Genomic DNA, 24,270 nt, shown 5'->3' on the forward strand with positions numbered 1-24,270 from the left:
CTAAGCTGTCCTATTTCAGTGCCCTGTCCTAGAAGACTCTTAGCATAGTCACTGAAGTGTTTCTAGCCCCTGTAGAAACTGGAGAGTTCTTCAAACATCAGGAAGCAAAGTCAAACATCAACAGGCCAGTGTTTATAAACTTGGCATATGTGCCCGTCATTCTCTCCCACAAATCCCAGGCTACTTCCTCTTGGATTTCATTCTGTATAGACTGCCTGTCAGCACTGGTTAAGCCTGGTTTATGTTCTCCCCGAGCACGTGGGGGAGGGTGTTGATAAATGGAGAAAGCCAAATGATCATTTGCACATGGGTTGAAAAAACAGCTTGTGAAACCTTTCAGCAACTGATGATGGAAAGGAATAATGACGCTGTGGGCTTAATGTTCTGGTGTAGGGAAGGTGGAGCCATGACCATAGCTCAATGCTGCACTGAACACACACACACACACACACGCTTTTTATCCAGTACGTGCTTCCCCCAGCACATATGCAAACAGCACTGAATGAGTAGGGCTGTATTCTGCTTGCCTTAGTACGTGGCTAATTTGATTGGCTTCCACGGACCATTTGGGTGGGCAAGGAAGGCAGGATTCAACACCAGTCTCCCAGGCCAGGTTTCTACTTACCCATTTAAGCAATGACCTCCCCACCGCAACAGGCCAGCTCCCACTCTCCCCTTTTATACCCCTCCTGAAAAATCCACTTCTCCCAGGAGGGTTCATCAACCCACACTGATACAGTGCCGTCAACCATCCCACTGTTTTAGTTAACAAAACCCTAAGTTATCACCATCAGCCTGGTCTCCCATTGAGTTCCTGGCTGTTCAGATTGTAAACTCCTTGAGGCAAGAACCATGTATTCATTGACAACAAAGTATGGTCTTGTGGCTAAGATACTTGGCTGGCACTCAGGTGATCTGGGTTCAGTTGCTGGCTGTTAGACAGGAAGAATGGCTCTGTTAGGTTGCTAGCCAATGACTCAGGAAACCCAGTTTTAATCCTTTGCTCTGCCACAGATTTGCTCTGTGACCTTAGGCAAGTCATTTAAGCTACCTGTGCCTTCATTTCCCATGCATGATACAGGCAATAAGAATACTTCCCTACCTCACAGGATGCAGTAAGGATAGGTTTGTTACGCTTTCTGAGGTGCTTGGATAATGCAGGTATGGGAGACATTCAAGCATCTGAATAATTAGATGGACAGCCCAGTGTACAGCGTCAGCACTCCCATACTAAATAACAAGAGCCACCTCTGCAGCATGGGAGGAGTATTTTCAGTTTCTGTGAATTGTGTATTGGTTTCAAACAGAGTATAGTGCCCAGGCATGGGGGTCTATTTTAAACTAGTAAATAATTACAATGGACGTTCTGAAGGCCCCTACAACGCAAAGAGGAGAAATACTTTCAGTGCCCCCATCCCACTAAATAGCCACAAGCTACAAAATGTTTAATACTGCTCATCAGATCTTCCTCCCTCTCTCTTTTTGGGTTGCTCTTGAAGACAACCTGACCAAGATCGTGACAGTGACTGTGAAATGCTCAGGGAGATTAGAGAGGCTATAAACATAAAAAACCTCAATAACGGGGGATTTCAACTATTCCCATATTGACTGGGTACATGTCAGCTCAGGAGGGGATGCAAAGATACAGTTTCTTGATACCTTAAATTATTGCTTCTTGGAGCAGCTAGTCCTGGAACCCACAAAAGGAGAGGCAATTTCTTGATTTAGTGTTAAGTGGAGCACAGGATCTGGTCCAAGTGGTGAATATAGCTGAACTCCTTGGTAATAGTGACCATAATATAATAAAATTTAACATCTCTGTGGGGTGGAAAACACCAAAGCAGCTCACAATGGTAGCATTTAATTTCAGAAAGGGAAACTATGCAAAAATGAGAACGTTAGTGAAGCAGAAATTAAAAAGGCACAATGCCAAAAGTGAAATCCCTGCAAGCTGCATGGAAACTTTTTAAAAGACACCACAATAGAGGCTCAATTTAAATGTATACCCCAAATTAAAGTATAGTAAGAGACCAAAGAAGTGCCACCGTGGCTAAACAACAAAGTAAAAGCAGCAGTTAGAAGTAAAAAGGCATCCTTTAAAAAGTGGAAGTTAAATCCTATTGAGGAAAATAGAAAGGAGCAAAAACTCTGGAAAGTGAAGTGTAAACATATAACTAGGAAAGCCAAAAAAGAATTTGAAGAACAGCTAACCAAAGACACAAAAAGTAACAGCAATTTTTTTTTAAAAGTACATCAGAAGCAGGAAACCTGTTTAACACCCAGTTGGGCCACTGGATGATCGAGATGCTAAAGGAGCACTCAAGGACAACAAGGCCATTGCAGAGAAACTAAATGAATTCTTTGCATCAGTCTTCATGGCTGAGGACGTGAGGAAGAGTCCCAAACCTGAGCCATTCTTTTTAGGTGACAAATCTGAGGACCTATCCCAGACTGAGGTGTCAGAGGAGGTTTTGAAACAAATTGATTAATTGAACAGTAACAAGTCAGCAGGACCAGATGGTATTCTCCCAAGAGTTCTGAAGGAACTCAAATGTGAAATTGCAGAACTACTAACTGTGGTATGTAACCTATTATTTAAATCAGCTTCTGTACCAGATGACTTGAGGATAACTAATGTGACATCAATTTTTAAAAAAGGCTCCAGAGGCAATCCCAGCAATTACAGGCTGGTAAACCTAAATTCAGTACCGGGAAAATTGGTTGAAATGATAGTAAAGAACAGAATTATCAAGCACATAGATGAACACGATTTGTTGGGGAAGAGTCAATATGGGTTTTGTAAAGGGAAAATCATGCCTCAATCTACTAGAATTCTTTGAGGGGGTCAACAAGCATGTGGACAAGGCAGATACAGTGGATACAGTGTACTTAGATTTTCAGAAAGCCTTTGACAAGGTCCCTCACCAAAGGCTCCTAAGCAAAGTAAGGTGTCCTGGGATAAGAGGGAAGGTCCTCTCATGGATCAGTAATTGGTTAAAAGATAGGAAACAAAGGGTAAAAATAAACGGTCAGTTTTCAGAATGGAGAGGGGTAAATAGTGTGTCCTCCTGGGGCCTCTACTGGGACCAATATTGCTCAACATATTCATAAATGATCTGAAACAGTGAGGTGGCAAAATGTGCAGATGATACAAAATTACTGAAGATAGTTAAGTCCAAAGCAGACTGCAAAGAGTTACAAAGGGATCTCACAAAACTGGGTGACTGAGCAACAAAACGGCAGATGAAATTCAATGTTGATAATTGCAAAGGAATGCACATTGGAAAACATAATTCCAACTATACATATAAAATGATGGGGTCTAAATTAGCTGTTACCACTCAAGAAAGATCTTGGAGTCATTGTGGATAGTTCTCTGAAAACATCCACTCAATGTGCGGTGGCAAAAAAAGCTAACAATGTTGGGAATCATTAGGAAAGGAACAGATAAGAGAGAAAATATTATAGTGTGTGTGTGTGTGTGTGTGTGTGTGTGTGTGTGTGTGTGTGTGTGTGTGTGTGTGTGTGTGTGTGACTCTATTTTATATATATGGTACACCCACATCTTGAATACTGCGTGCAGATGTGGTCGCCCCATCTCAAAAAAGAATAAGAAAAAAAATTGGAATTGGAAAAGGTACAGAAAAGGTACAAAAATGATATGGGGTAAGGATCCACATGAGGAGAGATTAATAAGACTGGGACTTTTCATCTTGGAAACGAGATGACTAAGGGAGGATATGATAGAGGTCTATAAAATAATGACTGGTGTGGAGAAAGTAAATAAGGAAGTGTTATTTACTCCTCCTCATAACACAAGAACTAGAGGTCACTGAATGAAATTAATAAGCAACAGGTTTAAAACAAACAAAAGGAAGTATTTCTTCACACAATACAGTCAACCTGTGGAACTCTTTGCCAGTGGATGTTGTGAAGGCCAAGACTAAAACAGGGTTCAAAAAAGAACTAGATACGTTCATGGAGGATAGGTCCATCAATGGCTATTAGGCAGGATGGGCTGGGGTGGGGTTCCTAGCCTCAGTTTGCCAAAAGCTGGGAATGGGCAACAGGGGATGGATCACTTGATGATTACCTGTTCTGTTCATTCCCTCTGAAGCACTTGGCATTGGCCACTGTCAGAAGACAGGATACTGCGTTAGATGGACCTTTGGTCTAACCCAGTGTGGCCATTCTTATGTTCTTATGAATTTGTTCTGGTTCTTATTCTCTGACCATCATCATGGTATCTCAGCACCACTGAAGGATATCTGAGAGAACCATTGACCAGGAGATTGTGAAAGAGCCAAGTCTGCTCCTCTGCAGAATTTTTTTTAGTCCTTCCTCGAGTCAGAAGGCAGCCCACCTCTCCTAGCATGGTATTCAAGAACCAGTGCAATAAGGACTTTGCTAAGAGAGCTGACTGACTTGTGTGTCCTACGACTGGCAAAACTCAAAGACAGCCATATCTAGAATAGCACAAGAACACTGCCTGGCCAATTCTATCTAAGGCGGTAAGTGCTCAAACATGACAGTGAGGAGAGCTATATAAATGCCTAGGCAGATAAACAAAGTCGCTCCAGGAACTTAGGGCAAGACGTACGCATGCATGTCTGAAATTTTCAAACGTGACTATTGATTCTGGATGCCTCATGCTTTTGGTGCCCATCTTAAACTCTGATTGTTGGAGGGTGGATGCTCAGCTTCTCCTGAAACTCAGGCCCCTTTTTAAGGTGCTTCAGGTTGAGTACCCTCGCACAAAACAGGCACCAAAAGTTACTGGTCTCTTCTGAAAGCTGAGTGCCATGTATTGAACCCATATTATGGGCAGTACACGTTCACATCAGATGCACTTGCTATTGGTCTGCAAACTGGAGCATGCAACTACCCCCAACCTCCTACCCAGTTCTCGCTCCCTGCTTGGTATAGGGTCTTCTTTCTCAAACATGCTAGGCTGTGGAACAATTAACACTTCCACAACACTAAGTCCGTCAATTTTTTTTATTGGTCACAACCTCTTTATTTTTCTAATCTAAACCTATTTAAAAATGGTGTTCTGTAACCCACGGCAACCAAGCACTACATTAAATTTCCTACCCTAGAATGTGCTCAGTGACTAATACAATGGCATTAAGTCAAGATGGGTTGGTGGAAAGGGGGTGGGATTTTGATTGTGGGACTAGCAGGTTTTCGCTATTACATTATGGCGTATTTCCTGAAGGAATAGAGGGGTATGTTTGCAGTAACTGTAAATAGTGAAGAGGAAATAGCTGCAGGTTAATCCATAAACAGGATAGGTAACATTTTTTTTTTAAATGAAGGTATAAAAACCCAAACTTATCTGCACCAGCAGTTTAAATGGCACTTTCTGTGAAAAGCTGCTGGAGCTGAGCCAGCCAAACAAATCTTCTATATAACCCGCTGCACTGTTTACCTTATAAGGCTGGAGGGTGCACACTAACTCCTGTGTCACACAAAGAAGGAAACTCAGTCGGCCCCAGCTCAAGTTCTCACTCCAATGCGTACCTCTGCGTTTAACCCTTTTAAAGCCACATGTGTGTCAAAAATGTAATATTAGAGATCTAAAAAGAAAATAACCTAGGAACCTGCCACCCACACATGTACGCATACTGGTCCTTCTGCAGCTCAATTCTCATTTCTTCCCTCGGGATAACAGCACTAGACACATTTTGGAAAGCAACTGGATCATAAAAATACTTACCTCTAAGTAATGCTGGGCACTTTTTCTGCAGGCTCATTTGAGAGGAGAGAGGCAAGATGAGGAAAGTTAGTTTTGGGGGGGGTTATTTAAACATGAGTATTTTCTGCCCTACACGAAAAGAAATACGTAAAAATGCTGCCAAAATGAGACAGTGGTATGGGATGTCAGGGGCTCATCAGTAACGGTGACAAGGTTCCTAATGATAAATGTTTACTTTGCAAGAAGAAAGAAAAAACAATTGGGATTAATACAAAAACTATTCACACCTTCCTGGGATCCTGAACTGTGGACAAGTGTCTGTGATGCCATAGGAGTAAGGATGAACTTAGGGACACAGGACTAAGAGGAGACCTGGGTTTGCATCCCAGTTCTGTTTTTGAGATCTATTGGGCACATAACTTTCCCTCTCTACACCCCAGTTTGCCCATCTGCAAAATACAGATAAGAACTTTTACACTGCTTTTAGATCTTCAGATGGATACATGCAGTAGAAAAGTGCAAAGTACCATAATGGAATAAACGGCTATGATTTAAAACACTCCTAGTCATCTATTTATGCTTTCATTTTCACGTTTCTTGGGAAGCTGATCAAGATCCCCAAGCATCTGTCTAGTCCCTTCGTCACTACCAACTTGGGCTGGATTCAAACTGGCAACCTAGAAAAATGGTCATAGGTCCTATAGATCCAAAAGGGGAGGAGGCGGAAGCCCTGAGCAAGAGAATCTAACGAAAAGCAGCTTGTGTTTGTTTTAGATAGAAGCTGCTGAATCAAACTGCAGTGTCCTGTAGATTGGCCCTAACAAAGGGGCATTCAAGCAAAAACCACAACTCTAGGGAAGCTGTTCTGCCTACAGTATTTTCCAGGATACTCATGTAAGTGTTTGCATGTTAGCCAGAGTCCATCAGAACTGCTGAAACAACTCATTCAAAAGACCCCAAAATCAGGATATTTAAGAGGAGAGACAACCTGGGAGTGATCTGAAGTCAGCTTGCAGAACAGATTGCCACAGAAACACAAATTCACCTGTCTCCTCTATCCAATGGGTGATTCACATAGTTGCAATCCACTGCGCCTATCTCTTACTCAGCTGTTTAAGAGTCACCCTTCTCCCCTTCCTGCATTCACAGTGCACAATCCATGTAAAAGTCCACATGGAGCTCTCCACAATGTCTCCCCCTCACTAGGAAAGCTGACATTTGGCTATCAGCACAGCAATGGCAGAGTTATGGGACTGGTCCAGCCAAGTGCACAGCACCTACAACAAGCTGTTGAGCTCTCTCGGCGCCCGCCGATATTAAAAGCTGGGAGGACACGCAGCATCTCAACAGGATCAGGTCCAGTAACAGCATTCTGTTTGCCTAGCCAGTGCCAATTGCCCTTATTTAGAAGGGACGAGCCAGGCAGTCGGTTTTAAAATAAGAACACATTCTTTGTCCCCTCAGGAAGTTCAGCTCATCCAATGTTGTTTCAACGGGTTACGAGGCATGTACTTATCTTTCCAAACGCGCCCATCAGATCATAACTTCCAAATGTCATCCTCTGCGTCTGGGACTGCTGGTGTATTAAGTAATGGAGCATAAAAGGGTGCCATATGCCAAGTTTTAAGAGAGACTATAATTTGAGCTGAATGTCAATTTCAATAACTGTTGTTCAAAGGCTCCATGATGAGCTTAATTCAGAGTTATTAACTTATTACACAGATCCTGCAATCTTCTTCTATAAAAAGGAAGCAATCTGCGAGGACAGAGGTAAAACATTTCTCTCCCCCTCCCCCTATGCTAAATAATGCTTGCAGTTAACATAATTACATAATGGCTTCCTCCCATATCATCTCCCCTGTCAAAGCAGCCATACAGGAGAGACAATAACCCAGACAGACAGTGGGAATCTTCTAAAATTATTCCCTCCATGGTCTGGTTTCAATGCAAACTTGGACTAGAGCTAGTATTCAGACTGCTTTGACCATCGCGGGCTAGGGAGCATTGATAAGCACTTACTGTGCATACCCCAGACCAATTCATTTATTATATAACAGGGAAAGTCGGGAATGCCAGCCATTCTGTTGATCAGCTCATGGGGGAGGAAGAGGGAAGGTTTAGCTGTATTCCATATAAGGACCCTACTCATCCTGGCAGAATTTTTTTGTCTCGTTCCTTTCATTTAGCGAGTGTCAAGCTTATAAAAAGTTCCAGGGCTGACTGATTGGAAGGCCGAGTCCTCTGTGCATAGAACAGTGCAGGCTTCCCTCATGCAGGCCTAGGGGGATTAGACACTGGACTCGGAGTCACAAGACCTTGGGTGCTATTCTCAGCTCTTCCAGTGACCTGATGTGTGACTCTGGAAAAGTCACTCCCCCACCCCCGCCCGCCTGCCCACCTATTAACCCTCCCACCCATTGTCTGACTTGTCTATTTAGATTGTAAGCTTGGTTTTGTTTTTTGGGGTTTTTTTTTTTTTTTTTTTTTTTTGCAGGGTCTGCTTTTTTATATGCATTTGCGCAGTGCCTATCACAATGGGACTCCGCTCTTGAATGCAGCCTCTAGGCGCTACTGTACTACAAATAGGCCTCAGTGAAGTTAAGTCAATGGTATTTCAGCACCTACTAAGTGCTTTGCTGATTAGAGAGGGACTTACACACATCCTGAAGTGCTGTGCTGAATGAGAGCTCTAAGGTTATGCTACAGCTCCTAAATAGACTGATTTTCAAAGGTGAATTAGGGATTATAAGAGGTTGGTAAAAATCAGCCACCAAGACTTGAACTGAAAGCCCTGAAGCAAAAGCAAGAAATTCAGGCCGGCAAAGCTAGCTGGGGTTGCTGCATGTCATTAATTATCATTAAGGGAAAAGTAAGAATATCTAGAGGAAGTTATGGGACAGAAATAAATCACAATAATCTCAAGGATTGGATCTGAACAGAAAAAAACAGAGGGAAGTTAATTAGCTACTATCTGTGTTTTGCTGATCACAAGAAAGCTTTTAGCCCAGTCTCTGGGTGGAGAGCAGGGATTAACGTGAATTATCTAGCTCCAATTAAATTGCTTCAGAACAAGGAACAGTGAGATTGAACGGGTCTATTTGGAGATTACATAACTTCTGTTGAAGATGCTCAAATCACTTAGGGAACTTCTGTGGCCTTTATTATGCAGGTCAGATGGACTATATTCGTCCCTTATGGCCTTAAAACCTCTGACTCTAACACGGTGTTGTACCCTAACTCTCTATAGCAGAGGTTCTCAGCCTTTTTCTTTCTGAGCCTCCCTCCCCCCCAACACGCTATAAAAACTCCACGGCCCACCTGTGCCACCACAACTGGTTTCTGCATATAAAAGCCAGAGCCGGCATGAGGGGGGAGCAAGCAGGGCAATTGCCTGGGGCTCCATGCCACAGGGGCCCCCACAAACCTATGTCTGGCTTCAGCCTTGGGTGGTGGGACTCAGGGCCCCGGACTTCAGCCCCATGCAGTGGGGCTTCGGCTTTCTGCCCTGGGCCCCAGCAAGTCTAACACTGGCCCTGCTTGGCGGATCCCCTGAAACCTGCTCGCAGCCCCCAAGGGGGCCCTGGGCCCCTGGTTGAGAACCACTGCTCTACAGCAAAAGAACATATGAAGACAAAACTTAAGAGGTGAGGCAGCTCCATATGCTACTCAGTGCTGAGCACAACCTATGGGATTATGTAAAAATTTCAACAAATACCCACAGCAGCATGTATCAAGCTGAGAAAAGAGAGACTCTCAGCAATTATCTAGATCAGGGGTAGGCAACCTATGGCGCGTGTGCCAAAGGCGGCACGTGAGCTGATTTTCAGTGGCACTCACACTGCCTAGATCCTGGCCACCAGTCCGGGGGGCTCTGCATTTTAATTTAATTTTAAATGAAGCTTCTTAAACATTTTAAAAACCTTATTTACTTTACATACAACAATAGTTTAGTTACATATTATAGACTTATAGAAAGAGACCTTCTAAAAACATTAGAATGCATTACTGGCACACGAAACCTTAAATTAGAGTGAATAAATGAAGACTCAGCACACCACTTCTGAAAGGTTGCAGACCCCTGATCTAGACTCCCAAGAATGAAACTGAAAGTAGGCAACGGATCTGTGAACTCACCAAGAAAGCCAGTTCCCAGGCTACCATGACCACCTGGTTCTGGAATTATCATACCAAACAATGGCAGAGAAAGCTTGGTGGTGAAAGAAGAAGAATGATAAAGATCGGAAGCTGGTATAGTGCATATAATTCATGTCACGAAGGAGGACCAGTGTCATGCTGGTTGCAAAGCTCTACTGAGCATTCGGCTCTCATTAAAGTGCATACCTTTAAACATGTGATTTAAATTATGCACATGCTTCAAGCCATTTCACACACTTGTAGTTAGGCATGTGCTTAAGTGCTTTGATGGATCAAGGCCCAAATACTGAAGTCCTTAATTATGCACTGGCATTATTAAGAAGTTTTGTTTACCCCCGGAGTAAGGGCTGAGTAAAAAAGGAATAAGAATTTCAAGACCTGGCCTCAGGTAGTATCATGGAGTATCATGAATGGTGGGATTCAACTGGAGAAAATTTGCAAAGTTTGATCAGCTGTATTTCATGGAGAATCCAGGAAAGGTTTCTACCAGGAAGGTGTTCAGAAGATACTGCACAAATGATTTATTTGCCCAACACTACGGGGAAGAAAAGTCAGGGAGTTACATAACAGAAATGTTGAATATTACCATTGGTTTGTTCGTTTGTTTCAAGGTTTTGCCAAAATCTGTATTTGTAAACAAAAATGTTAAGACAAATTTTTTCTCCATTTTTGCCCATAAAGTGCTGGTTGGATTTCAAACTGTTTGAATTTCAAAGCTATAAAAGGGCGAAAAAATCCAAACATCATAGAAGTTTTTTCCCCATCCAGCCCCAAGTGAAGGAGTTAAGCAAACCTGGGGGAGATGGGAAAAGCAGAGAGCCTTCAGACTGGGCAGGATTTGCAAACAGGGATGCAGTTTCTTGCCACAGGTCTCTGTTAGCAAAGGAGCTCTCTTATTTGTAAAACCTCTTGACACAGGTCTGAAAGAGTCCTTTGGGCAACAGCTTTCACTGGACCATTACAGAAGCCCCAATTCTTCCTAATAAAAGGCTGCATGCCCCAGCTAACCTCAAATTAATGCCTAACCTTTGTCCAGGATATTGACAGGCTTTATATAGTTCCCACTCAAGACAGAGCCGGTCTGTTTAATGAAGTGAACACCTACAAGATAAGTAAGTGCTCAATAGCAGTCATGACCATCCAGCGTAAATATTTGCCTTTTTAACAGTCTGCAAATCTGTGAACAATATCCATATTCCTGCCATTAAGCAGTCACCTTATTTAACCAGGGAACTCCCGAAGGTTAAACATTAACACAAAATTGCTGTGTCTCCTCAAGCTGATTGGGCCTGGAATAATGTTATCCGAGAGATCCCCGACTCTGCTGACTGATTAAGTTGACACTGAAAAAGGAGTGAATTAATATAGCAACTGATTTTACGTTATAAACTCAAGCTAGGTTTGCTGAGAGTTTGGGCTGAGTTTTGAGAGAACTGTGATTACTGCAGATATTAAATATTGTTGCTGCTCTGTGTCATCGCCCCCCCTCCCCGTGCACATGCATACACATTTTGACTTGTTTGTTTCACACCCCTTTTCTGTCTTGCCTTTTATGGTTTGGATCCTGTAAAATTAAAATCAATGGGACTCTTGCATTGACTTCAGTAGGAGCAGATGACTGACATTTTAACAATTACTGTATATGTTTGTACAGTACCTAGCACAGTGGGGACCAAACCTGGATCAAGTTTTTAGGTGCTACCACTATACAAGGGGTGGCCAAACCATGGCTCATGAGCCACATGGGCTCTTTTATAGTTAAAGTGCAGCTACCAGGCTGGAGGTGGGGGGAGCTCGGGCTTCTGCCCTGTGGTGGGGCTAGGAGCTTCTGGGCAGAAGCCCCGTGCCTGGGTAGACACCACCCTGCGGGGAAGAGTATGGATGTCTTGCAGCTCTTGAACTTCTGAAGATTATCTTATGTGGCTTGGAGGGTCAGTAAGCTTGGCCACCCCTGCCCTATATCAATCATCATCTGAACCAACTTATGATTTTAGGTGGAAACCAAGAGAAGTCCCCATGGCTTTGATTCAGAGATGGGCTTGAATCGATATCCTGGATCTGAACACACTTGAATGTAGTGAATCAGGCTCCTTCTTACCCAGTGCCAGAAACACACCTGAGTGGCTTTGGTTGAGAGTGGCTTTGAATTTGTGGTTTGTCCAAACACAGGATGTTTGCGTGCACATGGACCAAAACCAGATGAAGGAGTCTGCTTGCAACCCTGCAGCCTTAATGAACTGCAATTTGAACTGCTCATCTTGGGAGTCCTAAAGTAAAAAGGGAAAGACTTAAAGTATTCAGTGGTCTGCCTGGTAAAGAAACCAGCTGGGAAAGCAACCTTAATGCTGTCCTTGTGTGAACAGGTTCCTGGAAAGATAAAAGTCTCACCTGCTCTATAGGTTAGCTAGTTGATCAGCAAGAGATGCTTCCATATCTGTCCGCAGTACCATCAACTTGGCATTTAATGCCTTTGGACTCCAACGCATTCATTATGCAGATGAACATGGGCCACTTACTCTGCCATATCACTAAGGAAACTAGAAGAACAGCTACAGAACAGGAACAGCCTGCCAGACATACTCCTGAGGCAGAATGTCACACAAATGTTACTTTCGCTGGCTGCCGGTAGAAGAGGATGGGAAGAATCACTGGTCTTCCAACATATCTGCTTTGCAGAAGGGATAATAGGAAGATGTTGTGTGTGTCCGTCCATCCATCCTTTCTAAGCAAGACATGGAAATTACACATTTTTTTTTAAAGTGGCTAGCTCCAGTGCTGTCTCATTTTAAATAATTTATAGAGCAAAAATCTCAGACTTTCCCAATATTAATAATCTCTAGTTAACCAGTCAGTGCTCACAGCGTATATGGCAATGCTACAACATGTTGTCTACTTTGGACTGTTCTAACAAAGTATAAAAGCTGGGAGGTTCAGGGGAGAGATGCTGGGCAAGTTTATTTTTCCCCTCTGGGGAAATGTTGTTTTCCAAGGTTTTCCTATAAAATCTGAGTGCCAGTACCAAGAAACATCTTTTCTTAGACAGGAGGATTAATAGGGAAACTGAGGCGTGCTTGGATTATCCCATCTTTCCTGTCCTAGACTATTCTTGTCAACCCAAATATAGCAAAGCGCCACAGGGCAGGGGAATGGAAGATGCTCCCCAGAAAATAACACTCTTTTACAGCAGTTAAAATTGATGCATTCCTCAGCCGTGGTGCCCCCGGTGTTTACCCAATAACATGTGTTTATAGTATATTTAGATTCCAAACTCAGCTGTATGGGATTGCTGACCAAAACTTTCCAACAACAAAACATGGATAAAAAAAAAGCACAGATTAACCAGGTTGCATTAATCTTATCTTGACCTCTGGATTTCTCAGGGTGATCCTTTCTTATATACTAAACTGATTCCAGTTTTGACTTCTGATAGAAGTTCAGCTTTTAAGTTTCTCATCTCTTACCAGCTTGGTTAAACTAGCATGGGAGAGAACAGAGTAAATACATGCCCTTCTGGCTGCTCTCATTTCAAGTAGATCCCCACCACAGAGGAAAGCACCAAGATAGAAGAATCCTTAAAATAACCTCTGAAAAGCCACACCTTTAAACAGGTGTCTTATTTGTTCACAAAGAACACGAGTGAGCTATACAACTGCAGCCCTAAAGCCATGCAAAAAATAATAATAAACTGATTTTCACCACCAATAGGGAGGAAAGGAAGGTCATATTTATACAGGTTTGCAATAATGCAAAACTTCTTCATGCTCTCCTTCAAATTAGCAAAGTTTCTGCCAGAAGAGACAATGTTTTAGCCTTGCAGTATGTCTGTGGGGAAGGTAAATGAGGGGTAAACTGAGGCACAGAGGGACAGTGACTTACCCCAAGGCTGCAGAGCTAGGACTAAAACTCAGATCTCCTGACTCTCAACCCCATGCATTAACCTCAAGACCCTGCACACCTTATGGGAAAGCAACATGGTGTTTACACATTTGCATAGCTCAAGAACTCACCCTGCAGACAGACATCTGGTTAGTGGTGAGGGTACCAGTCTTGTCAGAGCAGATGACGGAGGTGCAGCCCAGCGTTTCCACTGAAGGAAGGCTCCTCACAATAGCATTCTTCTTGGCCATACGGCGCGTGCCCAGCGCCAGACAAGTGGTGATGACAGCAGGGAGACCCTCAGGGATGGCAGCGACTGCCAAGGCCACCGCAATCTTGAAATAGTAGATAGCCCCACGAAACCAAGAGCCGCCGTGGACCGGGTCACTGAAGTGGCTGATATTGATGACCCAGACAGCTATGCAGACCACAGAAATGACCTTGGAGAGTTGCTGGCTGAACTCATCCAGCTTTTGTTGCAATGGGGTCTTCTCTGGCTCAGTTGCAACCATCTGATTCCTGATCTTCCCAATTTCTGTGTATACCCCGGTAGCAATGACGACGCCAACAGCCTTACCAGCTGCAATATTGGTACCCTGGAAAAGAAGTCATTTGTATGTACAGAATATACAAATATTAGATCTTTGAGCTTAAAGCAGCAAATGGGTAGCTCACTGTGTAGGGAGAGCAGATTAGAGTACAGGAGTACAGGCTTGCCAATTAGAGTACAGGATTTGGAGTCAGGACACCTGGGTTCTTTCCTGAGACCTGTCACTGAGTTACTGTTCAATTTCTCTCCAGCCTGGACCCAATAATTCCTGTTTCTCGTGACCCCTTGACAGGCCTTTCTACTTTTGGTGATATCCCACCAAACCTAAACAGGGGTTTCTCCAGACCTATCACTAGCTACTGAGTCTTCTGCAATCTTCAAGATGTGTGTGATTTGGGGCTTTTTTTGAGTTAGAAGCATCTCCAGATGCAATGTATACCCTTTACTCTTAAGGAGCATAGAAAAGTTGAAGATGCTTGGTCCAGTAGAAACTGCTAAATGAAAGGACTGCCCCCTTTCTCTCCCTACACCCTTCTCTAATGGTTTTTAAGGTATAACAGTCTTGCTTCACAAATTACTTTGACCAGTTTTGTTCAGAAAGGGTAAGAGAAATTGGACCTTGAGTCAGTGACAGGTTTCAGGAAAGAACCCAGGAGTCCTGACGCCTAATCCTGTACTCTAATTGGAGCATTCAAATTCCAGATACAAATTTTGCAACCTGAGTCCATCTCCAGTTTTGCTGTTTGAGAGTTGTTTGCACCTCACAAGCTTCAAGTTTCCATTTGGGACTTTAAAAAAAAAAACCTGAAGAAAAGCAAAAATCAGGTGACTCTGCAGAGCTTTGCTTGCTTTTGCAATGAAGTCATGAAAATGAGTGAGTTAGCATCCATAATCCAGCCTTAGGCTGCTTCAGATTGGTCCAACTCTATCGTCAGTTTTACACAGGTGTAGCATTACTTCTTTTTGAGCCTGGGGGGAGCAGGAGGGGAATCAGAACCCATGAGTTCTGCATGTTTAATCAGGAACGCCTGCTACACCTCTAGTCCATGATTTCAGAAGAAAACCATAAACACAAAGGCTGGGATTTTAAAGAAGTATGACCCTACCAAATTCATGGTCCAGTTAGGCCAATTTCAGGGTCATAGGATTTTAAAAATCATAAATTTCATGATGTCAGCTATTTAAATCTGAAATTTCACAGTATTGTAATTGTACGGGTCCTAACTCAAAAAGGAGTTGTCGGGGGGTCGCCAGGTTATTGTGGGGGGAGGGGATACAGTACTGCTACCCTTACTTCTGCGCTGCTGCTGGCGATGCCTTCAGAGCAGGGTGGCTGGAGAATGGTGGATGCTGGCCAGGAGCCCAGCTCTGAAGGCAGAGTCACTGCCAGCAGCAGTGCAGAAGTAAGGACAACATGGTATGGTATTACCACCCTTACTGCCATTGTGCTCTCTTCAGAGTTTGGCCCTTGCTGCCACTCTCCAGTCACCCTCCTCTAGCTAGGCACCCAGCCAACAGACGCTGCTCTCCGGCCGCCCAGCTCTGAAAGCAGTGCAGAAGTAAGAGTGGCAATACTCCCTAAATCACCTTGCAACCCCCTTTTGGGTCAGGACCCCCAGTTTGAGAAACACCGTGAAATCTGTATAGCATAGGGTAAAAGCACACAGAAGACCAGATTTCATGGAGAGAGACCAGATTTCACAGTCCATGATGCGTTTTTCATGGCTGTGAATTTGGTAGGGCCCTAAGTATAAGGGAGTTAGGTGCCAAAACTCAATGGGCACCAAACTCCCTTAGGCTGCCCTCTTTGAAAATCTCTGCCACAAACAGTAAACTGAGAACTGCCCCAGTGAATAAGCCTTTGTGGAATATTCTTTCACTAGTCGCATAGGTTGTAATGCTGTGGGGGGAGGTTTGAAGCTAGTCACCTCTAGCATGCCTCCGATAGGTTGAATTCAGTGACACTGCCGCAACCCATGACGACTACATGTGGAACCGAGGGTCTGGCTGGCTTGGGAGTGATTTTTGTTCTCCATCTCATTTAAAAAGAAACATTAATAAAAAAGCAAACCCACTTGGCTATGCGGTACAAATGTCTCAAAGACCAAAGGAACCTACAGGGTTGACATACCACAGATTGTCACAAGGATACAAGACCCAGACCTATAGCATGGCCATTGTGAAATTCTCATCCAGTTATTCCTTCGTAAGGACTCTACATTGCAGCACAACCAAGACTCAGATGTTCTGGGATAACTCAGTTTGAGCATTGGCCTGCTAAACCCAGGATTGTGAGTTCAATCCTTGAGGGGGCCATTTAGGGAACTGAGGTAAAAATGTGTCTGGGGATTGGTCCTGCTTTGAGCAGGGGGTTGGACAAGATAACCTCCTGAGGTCCCTTCCAATTCTATGACTGGCCAACTTTTGACACCATGTAAACTGTTATGGGTGGGATTTTTTAAAAGCATTCAGCATTGGCCTAACTCTGTTCCCATTGACTTTAACAATAGCACCAAGCACTTAGGAAAAATACCACCTTAAATTGTGCCCTCCAGTGAACAGTAATTATCCTTTATTACAATGTACTGCTCAAAAACATGTACACTTTGATACCTGCCTATGAGGTTCTTTGCCCCGTGGCTGTTTCTAAAAGAGCCGAGAGGAGGTGACGGATATGAAAAAACTTACAGAGAAAAGCATGTTCTTCTTGTCCTGATTGACAGCCCTGGGGTCAGGGATCGGGTCAGTGTGTTTAATCACAGACACAGATTCACCTGTAGAGACAAAAGGAGGAAGAAAAACCATTTACAGGGTTTCCCACTGAGATGCTCAACACAGATTCAGTTCCACAAAAGGCCTCTATTAGGGTGGATTGGAAGCTTCTGTTGGTGACAATACATAGCCTTGAAAACAGATCTTTGGCACTAGGTCATTTTGTTTGGACATTCATCAATGAGATGTTACAGCTGGTCCATTCATCTGTTCATTATGGAGAGAATAGTTATAGGGAATAACTAGCTTAAACTCAAGTGAAAATTACCAAAGCCAAAAAGCCGCTTAGCTAACAGCATAACCTAACAGGGTTAGGCCAATATTTTGAGCCAGAAAATGTAAAGTTTGGCACCTAACTCCATATTTAGGCATCTGAACGGCCTGATACAAGTTGGCAAATTCAAGTCCCTGGTCTCACCCACCAATTGCTGCCCTCCTCATACTCCAGTGATGACAACACTGCTGTCTGAATTATTGTGGTTTGTATTGTAGTTGCACCTGGAGGCCCCAGCCCCACTGGGCTAGGCAAGGTACAAACACAGAGAAAAGTTTTTCTGGGTTCCAGACACGTTTTAACTGCCACCAAGTAACCAGTGAAGACTTCTACAGAGAAACTGGTACCAGAGACCAAGTGTTTTTCTGGTGAATCTCAGCCAAGTTGCTTCTTGGCATTAATTGTGTGAGGAGATAGTCAAATGGAACAAGGATTAGTATTTTGTGCATGGGCTTAGTCGGTTGGGTCCGAAGGGCTCAAAAACTAATCCTAAATTGTGGGGTGCTTTGCGACAGCAGGAAAACATTACTCATAAGGGTGACAGTGAAGACTATACTAGCTGCTTTTCTATTTTGAAGAGATCCTGAAAAAACAAAGGCTTCTAAAATTAAATCCTCTTTAGTCCAAAAACCTTCTTTTGCATCTTGTAAGGAACAGTCCTGCATTGGCATGGAGACTGGCTACATTACTATTACTAATTATTTGCATTCCAGTAGTGCTTAGAAATCCTAGTCATGGACCAGGACCCCATTGTGCTAGGCACCGTGCAAACCTAGATCAAAAGATGTTTCCCTGTTCCAGGAAGCTTACAACAGCCACTTCCAAGATTTGAAAAAAAGCCCCTATCCTCGGGACGTAAGAATCAAAATCAGAGGCAACAGTTCCACTTATTCAAGGACAACTCAAAGCCACAAAAGCTAATCAACGGCCTCAAGAGGAGATGGAATACCTTGTGGAACGTAATGAAAGTATCAAGAGTGCTTCTCCTGAAGGTCTTTATTTCGCGCTCGAAGCACAAAAATAATTTTGTTCCTCTGCTGCATCTCCTGTCACCTTGCAGGAGAAAGTTCAATTAGCACAAAACCACGTCTCAGGGAGACTGTGCTGGTGTCCCTGTAGGTTTAATTTCTGCAGTTGTTTTCCCTTCCCTTTTGCCATATCCTAAGCTCATGACTTTTTAAAATCATGTCAAAAGGAGATTTGAAGTTTAGACTAATGGTTCATCTAAATAGAAAAGAAAGGATTTCCCCGTGATAGCAGTGATATAATGTTTAAAGCTAATATGTAATATTTCAAACACTTCTTTAATTCATATTTTAAAAAAATTCCCCTCCCCTCAATGACAACATCCAATTTTAGCAAATATCACACATCCGAAATGATTAACTCTTTAATTGCTACACAACAAAATAGACATGAATCAAGCAACATTTGCTTTCAAGCCACAGTTCAGTACCTGTGTAAGACAGCCACATACCCTGTTCTGCAGTAAAATGTGTAGCCATGTGTAGGCGGCTTGATTCTTAACAAAATCTCAAACACAGTCAAGATTTTGGGCACTTCCTGCTGAGAGTTAGCTGTGGTCCAGTGGTCTGAGCACGAGACATGGAGCCAGAATCTCCTGAGTTCTAATCCCAACTCTGCCACTGATTCCCTTTCTGGGCAAGTCACATAGTCCTAAGCCGAGCAATTTTGAAAATCTCACCCCAACTCTGCTCCCACTGAAAATGCTCACTCACTTCAGTGGAGCAGTCAGGCCAACGCTGAACGCATTTGAAAACCCCACCCTTAATCCCTGGTCTTAAATTGTTTGATCTGTAAAAAGGGCCGATAATAGTGCGAACCAATCAGCCTCACAGGGACATGGTACAGATTGGTTTGCCAAGTGTCTGGATTAGTTAGGTAACCCTTTGGAACGTGTTACAGAGGGGCTGGCCACCACAGATTCCCCAGACAGGTGTGAAAATGAAAACGTTAAGAGGAGAACCTAGCTTTTTCAGAACGCAGAGCGTTTGATACAAATTTCACTGAAGGTTCTGTGGGTGTGAAGGTTCTTAGAGCACCAAGCCCAACACAACTCACCTCCACCCCCACGTAGGGCTCGTTCCAGTAGCAGTCGTTCAGTGCAAGACCGCCATACTCAGAGTAATAGCACAACCCCCAACCACTGCCCGTACCTGTGAGAATCGACTGATCAACCCGTAACGTCGTGGATCTGATCTCGATGATCCGGATATCGGCTGGCACCTTGTCACCAACTAAGAGAGGGAAAGTAGAAGAGAAATGCCACACGTTAAAAGGGTTTGGTCTGATCTGTGACTGAACTCAACCACAGTAAGGGAGATACATGAACTAGCCATGGGAACTAGCAAGGGGAAGGACAGTTTATGCACAGACCTTGGACTCAGAAGAACTGCCTCAATTCCAAGCTCTGCCACAAACTTCAACAAGCCAGTTCATCTCCCTGTGCCTCAGTTTCCAATCTTTAACATGAGGATAACATTACTTCCTGTTTCTCTATTTAGATCGTAAGCTTTCAGGGCAGGGACCATCTCTTACTACGTGTATATGCAGCAACTGGCACACTGGGGCCACAATCTTAAGGCTTGTAGACAAATTTCCCCAACTGTAACACAAACAACAGCTGCCTGTTAATTCCTTCTTTCCAAAGCTAAAGCCTGGCTCTGAAGTTTACAACTTCTTGTTTCATAAAAGATAAAGAGATGCAGTTAGTTACAAACCATCTTTGGTACAATAATGAGGCCTCCACTGAAGCTGGCATTTAGTTTTTTATATCTATATCTATCTATCTCTATCTCTATATCTATATATATATCGATATCTAGATATCGATATATACACACACACACTCTCTCTCTCCAGGCAGCAGCTGAGGCTGACAAGAGGCAGCTGATGGTGTAGCAAGTTCTTTCTCCATCTCCTCCCTATCTCCCTCCAGATCTACGGGATATTGCAACTGTCTTCGCCATGTGCAAAGTTCAGTTTGAATGTGGAGAGACACAGCGGGTGGGATACAGGACAAGACCTGGAGAATTCACCAGGGACTGTGTGGATGAGTGAGTCCCACAGCATTTTTGGGGGGAAAGGAAGAGAGAACCCCACTCCCCCACCCAAGTGTAATTAACCTGTTCTGTCCCAAATAAGTTTCCTTAATACACTATTGGGTAAGACAGAATTTTGACACCAGCCCTTCTTATCCAGTGTGCTTGTGGGGAAGAGCAGAAGCGGGAGTACCTGAAATTGGAGTGAGTTAGTACAGTTACGAAGCCTCTTCCAGGAGCCAACAGATTGGGCTGGAGAAAGACAACCAAGAAGCTGTGGTGTGAGTGAGTCTCTGCAGAAAAACCCAACATCCTAGTATCCCTCACCACACAGCACTTCCATGGCTGTGACTGGAGCGCTTGAGCTCTCAAAGAAGCTGCTGGCAGAGCATTTTCCAGAAAGGGTCCTTGTCTCTGTAGCAGGCTCCCTGGCCTAGCTCTGCCAGAGACAGGATTTATGCTCCAAGGTCAGTCATTTCTCCTTGGGCTGTTGATAAGGGGGTAGGTGGATGGTTATCAATTACTACTGGCTACTCCTTTATTATTTGTATTACTGCACCACCCAAGAGCGTTAGTCATGGATGAGGACCCCCTCACGCTATACAAACTCCTTGTGGGTGATTGGTTTTTGAGATACCTGGGTTGGCATATCAGTATTACATTTGGAGGATTATCTTCATTTTTGTACTTGTAATGCATAAAATAGCACTTGGTGCAACAGGCAGGTAATCTGCAAATCTAAATCTGCTCTGTGTACACAGTTTAAATCACTGAAGTTGAAACATCTGTATGCTCTCCATGACAGTTACCAAGTTAGATTAAATGCAACATGTTCTCTTCCCTTGCAACAACTAAAAATAACCCCATGCTTAAACAAGCCATCAACATGCCAAGCTACCCTGGACTGCCATTAGAAACCAAGTAAAAAATGGTCATCACCCTGTAAATGTTTTATTACATCAGAATAGGACTGAAAGTCGTTAAGTGAACACTGGAAGGCTTTTGGTGACCAGTGGAAAAAAAGGGGTTCAGAGGAACCAGGAGAAGGAGTGCTCTCTGTCTCTAATGGATGAATGTGCACATGAAAGATAAACCACCACCAATAGTCCTCTGTTAAATCTCTCAGCAAAGGCGCCAACGACTAAATGGGCCATAGACACCGAAATCCCCCTCTTAACTCTTGAGATCCCATACATAGTGATACAAATAATCCAGGTACTCATATGGCCTTCATTAACACAGTACCTGAGCCCCCCACAGACATATTTATCCTCCGGACCCTTGGGAGGGAAAGCATTACCACCCATTTTACAAATGGTGAGATGAAATGACTTTCCAAAGGTCACAAAGCAGGTCTGTGGCAGAGTCAAGAATCTCAGTCCAGTTCCTTAGCCATACAACCACACTCTTGGCTATAGAAAACTGATTGATGAACATGAATGTTCCTTTGGCATAGCTCCTAACAAAAGTCTTGGAGATAAGAGTGGCCTGGTCACCAGTTGTTTTAAACAGAAAATGACTAATCTGGTGTAATACACACTTATAATAAACTCTCAGACAGGAGTGTAGGCCAGGATGGGAGAAAAGAACCAGTCCCTGGCCTGGAATTCACTGAAGTGTATTCCTGGGCAGTGGCTGGAAAATGCAGATAGTTCAGGAGTCAACAGAAGTAACTGTCTGCAGGAGGTAGAGGTAATCAATATCCCAAATGGAGATGCACCAAACCTGATACCACTGGCCTCCTGCCACCTTCCCAGCTGTTTCAGGGCTAAGGGCCTGATCTAATGCAGACTGAAATCAATGGGAGTCTTTTCCACTGACCTGAATGGGCACTGAATCAAGACCTATTGGGTGAATGCCAGATGACGTACTATACACTGTTTAGTCAAGGCCTTTGGGGTGAATCTCTTAACGCTGAAGATTTATTTGGGGGTAACAAAGAATCCTGTGGCACCTTATAGACTAACAGATGTTTTGCAGCATGAGCTTTCGTGGGTGAATACCCACTTCTTCAGATGCATCCGAAGAAGTGGGTATTCACCCACGAAAGCTCATGCTGCAAAACGTCTGTTAGTCTATAAGGTGCCACAGGATTCTTTGCTGCTTCTACAGAACCAGACTAACACGGCTACCCCTCTGATATTTGGGGGTAAGTCTCCCATGTGCGGCTTCTTACCAGCCCTCTTGTGTCTGCCACCCTGGCTGGGATACCTTAGGAGAACAGGTTCTGTCACAAGGTTTTGAGCTATTTCTGCTGCAAACACCATGTGCACAACATCTCTGAGGGTATGTTGGCTTTTCTACTTTTGGTCCCTGGTGGAATCCAGAGGTATAAGAGACTGAGAAAGCAGAAAGTCTGGCTCTCTGTGGGTCCTGAACAGCAGGGCGAAGAGGCGGCAAAGGCAGCATCCTCTATGTGTATGCAGTTACTACAAGAAAGAGGAGAACGTATGACAGTTGCATGAGGGAGCCAACAAATTTCTGTTTTCTGAATGTCTAGTTCTGATGCCCTAATGCCAGTTAGTCCCCGTGAGGATGTTCAAAGAAAGAATGAGCATTAGTAGCAAAAGAAAATCTCCAAACTAAGAGGAACTCCCGCTAGCCGTGGTGCTAGTCATGTGAAGGTGGCACAAGGGGACTTCTGATAGCCGATTCATTCACAGTCAGCTGCTAGAGTTCCACAGCCCTTCTGGACGCTTACACAAAAACTACCTATTTGCATACTCATGTACCTGATTCATCTCGAGATAACTGCCCTCCAAAAATCTTGTAGCTTGTTCACCTACCGTTTTTCTGCTGCTACGTCTATATTGGTTTAGAAACTGATGTCATTAAAACAGTGCTACCATCTAGTGTGGACATGGTTATATCTGTATAAAGTTGTTGTATACCTGAATGGCTTAGTCCCCTAAACGTATAGGAATGAGCTATCCCAGGAGAAGCACCTTTATACAGGTATAACTGCCCCCACACTAGAGGCATTTGTACTGCTTTAATTATAATTCATATTACAATCTCCCTCGACCTGAAAAGCTTTACATCGGTATAAAAACTATGTATAGATCGGGCCTTTGATGTCAGTTACACTTACAGGCTTTTAAAACAGAAAAAAAAATCCATCCAAGTTTGTTGCAAAGTGCCAGCCCAAAGGAAGGATGTAGTACATGATAAAACACCCACTGCAAGGGGACAGAAGATAACGTGTGTGGGTCCTACTTAAAAAACGGTCCTTCCTACACCCTCTTAAGTTGCTTTTCCTGCTGCATCCCTCTCTTCCAGCCCCTCAGTGTGTAAGTTACTCCGTTATCATCTGGACAACACAGTGATTAGTTTCTTCAGGAAATACTGAGGTAGATAAAGTCCTTGGTCGCAAGTAAGTAACCCCACATTACACAACAACTGACCCTTGGCCTCCTACATTTATTTAAGCACTAGACATTCAAGTGGAGCAGGAGCACTGATAAAAATCTTTCCAGACCTTCAGCTAGGGTAGATGATTGTGAACCTGGTCCTCTCATTCTGGAACCCTGTACACAGAGTACACCTTCCAGGGAGGGGACCTTCATGCTCCTTGCCTCTATGTATTTCCTAATGACCAGGCAGTGCCACAGCTATTTCTGTATCAAAGAATGCAAAATAATGAGAACCGAAACCCCCCTTGGCAAGAGATTTTATTCACACACGTACAGCATCCATATAGATGGACCATCTTTAAGATATACCAAAGTGCTCTACTCCCCTTACACGAAAGGGTCATCTATTTGTGAGATGTAAAAAGCGACAAAGAGTCCTGTGGCACCTTATAGACTAACAGAAGTATTGGAGCATGAGCTTTCGTGGGTGAATACCCACTTCGTCAGATCCAGACTAACAGGGCTAACCC

The 24,270-nt window shown here is 43.6% G+C and overlaps 1 protein-coding gene across 2 annotated transcripts in view; it reads right to left on the reverse strand.

Moving 5' to 3' along the window:
• The window catches only part of ATP2A3 (ATPase sarcoplasmic/endoplasmic reticulum Ca2+ transporting 3), a 146,451-nt gene that overhangs the window by 44,181 nt on the left and 78,000 nt on the right, over window positions 1–24,270 (reverse strand). For both annotated transcript variants that reach the window (XM_044994317.1, XM_044994316.1), the window contains exons 6-8: window positions 19,503–19,583; window positions 16,968–17,053; window positions 13,861–14,325 (exon numbers count right to left, since the gene is read on the reverse strand). In XM_044994317.1, coding sequence (XP_044850252.1) covers window positions 13,861–14,325; window positions 16,968–17,053; window positions 19,503–19,583 — 632 coding nt within the window. The remainder of the gene's footprint in view (window positions 1–13,860; window positions 14,326–16,967; window positions 17,054–19,502; window positions 19,584–24,270) is intronic.

The sequence above is a fragment of the Mauremys mutica genome, chromosome 19 (genome assembly GCF_020497125.1).
Source record: "Mauremys mutica isolate MM-2020 ecotype Southern chromosome 19, ASM2049712v1, whole genome shotgun sequence".
NCBI classification, from domain to species: Eukaryota; Metazoa; Chordata; order Testudines; family Geoemydidae; genus Mauremys; species Mauremys mutica.